A 4,025-nucleotide genomic window follows, 5' to 3' on the forward strand; every position below is an offset into this window, starting at 1 on the left:
GGGCTTGCTTGTTTGTTTTTAAAATAAAAAGTTATATTTTTGGCAAATATAAAAGCCTTTTCACACCAAAAGTGAAATGAATAAGCCTCAGGCTGAAGGGAAAGTACATTTACATCCGTACAGTAGAACGCAGGAGAAAAAATTTCAACACACTTCAGCAATAAAAAAAGACACAAATGTTTGTCTAGAGTAACTTTTGCTTATTAGTACGGTTGAACTGGATCATCGGGGATTAATACATAAAGGATATTTGTGTTGTTTAACATTTCATTTTTGCAGGTTTGCGTCATATTCTGAGTTGCATTATTTTTATTAATTTCGAGGAATACTGAATTTGTGTTTTTGTTTTTTGTGAGTGCATATTCATATTTATTTTAGAACTACAGTAACATCTTCTGATTTCTCTCAACATGGGGACAGGAGAGCTGTCAGTCAATAAATTGGAAAAAAAGTAACTCAGATATTCTCTTGTAAATGAAAAAGGAATGCGTTACTTTACTAGTTACTTGAAAAAAGTAATCTGATTACGTTACTTGTAATGCATTACCCCCAACACTGAAAATATGATCTGTCATTGGCCCTCAGAGGAGAAAAACGTCCGACATTCCTCTAGTTTTAAAGCAAACAACCACAGTCACCTTCATAACCCTTGCTGTTTCTTGTGGCCTGCAGCCGGAGAACATTCTGTGTGTCAGCAGACTCACAAATAAAGTCAAGATCATCGACTTCGGACTGGCCAGGAAGTAAGTGCACTCATGCTTTTGTTCAGAAACGAGAAAGCGTCCGAGTTAAGAGACGTTCCTTCTCTTCAGGTATCAGCCCAGAGAGAAGTTGCGGGTGAATTTCGGGACGCCGGAGTTTCTCTCTCCTGAGGTGGTCAACTATGATTTTGTGTCGTTCAACACGGACATGTGGAGTCTGGGCGTCATCACGTACATGCTGTGAGTCACGTGTGCTGTTACACATGCTGTAAAATGATCTAGCTGAATTAAAATGAGCATTTAACAAAACTCCCCCTATTTTATGTTTAAATTATGGGTAACACTTTATTCTGATGGTGCCTTCTGAACATTCTGTTGACTATAAGTAACTTTGCACCTACGTGTGTACTAACTCTCATCAGAGTATTAGTAGATCATTTGCTTAATATCTGCTAACTCTTTATTGTCATGTTCTCTCAACAGACGTTCTACTGACTATCAGTAACTTTACAAGTGCATGTCAACTTATTCTAACCCTAACCCTACCAGTCTACTAATACTCTACTAATACTCTAATGAGAGTTAGTAGACATGTAGGTGCAACAGTACTCATAGTCAACAGTTCTAAAGTGAAACCTAATTATGTACTGTATAGTTTATTGGAGTGCATTTGACAAGAAAATACTATTTCAGACTTTCTACTTCAAAATGTAGCATTTAATTCAGTGTGTTTAATGTAGCCTTTTCTTGATAATTATTTGTGAAATTTACTAGCAATGTCCAAGTGAAAAAATGTTTTAAAGAAAATCCTACACCATTTTTTTTCAATTATTATATATTATGATATTATTTAGTATATTATTTTCATATTTTCTGCTGTAGTAATTTTGTTCTGTACTTTTATTTTTTTATATTTCTATTTTATGTAAGTTTTTTATTTTACTCAGTGCTTCTCGCCATTTCTTTCCAATTAATTGTGAAATATGCTGGCAATTTCTGAGTGAAGATTGTTTCAAAATAAATCCTATGCCAGTTTTTAGTTATTTTGTTTATATGCTGTTGTAGTATTATTTGCACGTACAGTAATAATTAATTCAAAGTAAATCCAACACCAATTTGTCTGTGTATGCCTTGTCTTTTCCAGGCTGAGTGGTTTGTCGCCCTTCCTCGGGGACGATGACAGTGAGACCCTGAACAACATTTTTGCCTGTCAGTGGAACTTCGAGGAGGATGAATTCTCAGAAGTCTCAGAAGAAGCCAAGGATTTCATTTCCAAGCTGCTCGTGGTGGATAAAAGGTGCTCAGGAGATTAATAAACCTATTAAAGAGATTGTTTAGTTGCATCATTCGCATTCAACCCTTTGAGTATTACTGTCTCGTAGTGCAGTGGCAGGAGATCGTGCATCACCCTTGCAGGACTGGAACTCAAAAGCTTGTGTTTATGGCCGATGGTTTATCTTTGTGTGTGTGTAGCTGGAGGATAGGAGCCACCGAAGCGCTGAAGCACCCCTGGCTGTCGGATCCAGCCGTTCACTTCCGCCTGCATCAGAAGGTACAGCCTGCGTTTAACAGAAGACGCTGACAAAATCTGTGAATTGTGAGATTTCTTTGAACTTCTAAAGGTGTCTTGGTTTTCTTCACAGAAAAATAGATGCCGCTCGCGCAGAAACTCTTGTCTGCCTCCACCTGAGAGCTAATGTAATAATCCACTTTCAATATATCACGTGATCTGGGGAAATGTGCTCTTTATGTCCAGAAACGAACTAATGTTGATGACGTTTTATTTTCTGTTTCAGGGACCAAGCTTGCTGTGAAACCATGAGGATTACTGGACATTATATTAGATACAGACACACTGCGTTCCCTGAAGCTTCCCCGTTAGCACTGATGACATTTCTTGAATTACGGCTATATGTCGTTAATCCTATTCCAGAATTTGAAGTGAAGATGTAATTTGATTTAGCAGAATTTCATCCGGCCTTATAAAGTTGCATACACTGATTCTGAAATAAAGTAGAAATCAAAATGCAAAAAAAAAAATCACACTATATGAGCCCTTAGAATATTATATTATATGATTAAAAAACATATTGTACACTAATGAAAAAAATAATAATATATATATATATAAGCAGTGTAAAGCAAAAAAACATACTTGAATCATAAATCAATCTAAAAGAAACATTTTACTTAAAGCCTTTATTTATAATGCATTATAAAAAAAATCAACTTGTAATGAGCCTTTTAATGCATGATCTCATGTAACTACACTTATAATACTTTATAACACTTATCTATTCCTTGTTCCAGCTGTAATGCATTAAACAAATAACAAACACACCTTCATATATTGTAATGCATTTAAACTTTTGTTGCAATTATTTGTGCAAAGATAAAATGAATTACGATGCACATTACGAATACCTTTATAAATGCATTTTACTGAAAGGATTTAAGTAAAGTGTTTCCATAGCTTTTGACTATTATAAATCAACTTTAGCGCCATTGCTGTAACATTATGATTTTCCAAGCTTCCTCAGTAGTATGCTGATTTTTGAATGCACCTATATAATTAAATGACTGAAATATACCTGAATTATGAGAGATTATTGAGTGAATATTGTTTTCACAAATGTTGTTTTTAGGTTTTACATGTTCTACAGAATTGAAAAGGGATTCAAGATTTTGAGGGAAAGCAGAAAAAATATCAAGTTAAAGCTAATATATATATATTAATGTAGTTTTTTCACTTTATTTTTTGAATGTCGAGTATGTAACATTGCATTATATGCACTTTATATCTGTTTAAAACAGGTTTTGTTTCATATGTGAACAGTGATTTCCATGTAAATGTGAATTTAAAGAATATTGTAGAATATAGAAGAATATAATAAAAGAAAAGTCTTACCTTTCTTTTCCTTTGTTCAGTCGGTCTTGTAAATGAGATATGAGACAAACACAATTCAAAGTAAAAATATATTTATATATTTAGATTACGTCTCTGTTCAGGTTTGGCTTATTTTTGTAAAAAATAAAAAATAAAAAATAAATATATATATAAAAAAAAAATTTTTTTTTTTTTTTTTTTTTTTTACTTTAAGCAATCATTGTTTTTGTTTTATAAAAATACTGCTCTGTTTATTTATACGCACGCATGCAAAATGAAAGCAAGACCAGAGAGCCGTTCCCGTCTGGTCTGATGTGAGCTGCTTCGTGTCTGTGCTGAGACGTCTCAGTGTTTGTGTCCACTAGAGGGCCGGACTCAAGTTATGGTTTCCTCAGTCATTTATTACAAAGCTGCTGTTAGCATCACCAGCATTTCAC

General features: G+C 34.0%; 1 protein-coding gene across 3 annotated transcripts in view; it reads left to right on the top strand.

The window, feature by feature from the left end:
• The window catches only part of mylk4a (myosin light chain kinase family, member 4a), a 26,774-nt gene extending 24,033 nt beyond the window's left edge, over positions 1-2,741 (top strand). For all 3 annotated transcript variants that reach the window (XM_016250742.1, XM_016250741.1, XM_016250740.1), the window contains exons 9-14: positions 673-743; positions 813-941; positions 1,846-1,998; positions 2,175-2,253; positions 2,345-2,399; positions 2,498-2,741. In XM_016250742.1, coding sequence (XP_016106228.1) covers positions 673-743; positions 813-941; positions 1,846-1,998; positions 2,175-2,253; positions 2,345-2,398 — 486 coding nt within the window. In that variant the 3' untranslated portion in view covers position 2,399; positions 2,498-2,741. The remainder of the gene's footprint in view (positions 1-672; positions 744-812; positions 942-1,845; positions 1,999-2,174; positions 2,254-2,344; positions 2,400-2,497) is intronic.
• The last annotated feature ends 1,284 nt before the right edge of the window (positions 2,742-4,025 follow it).

This window comes from Sinocyclocheilus grahami, unplaced genomic scaffold, assembly GCF_001515645.1.
Source record: "Sinocyclocheilus grahami isolate Dianchi unplaced genomic scaffold, SAMN03320097.WGS_v1.1 scaffold1006.1, whole genome shotgun sequence".
In the NCBI taxonomy this organism is placed as follows: Eukaryota; Metazoa; Chordata; class Actinopteri; order Cypriniformes; family Cyprinidae; genus Sinocyclocheilus; species Sinocyclocheilus grahami.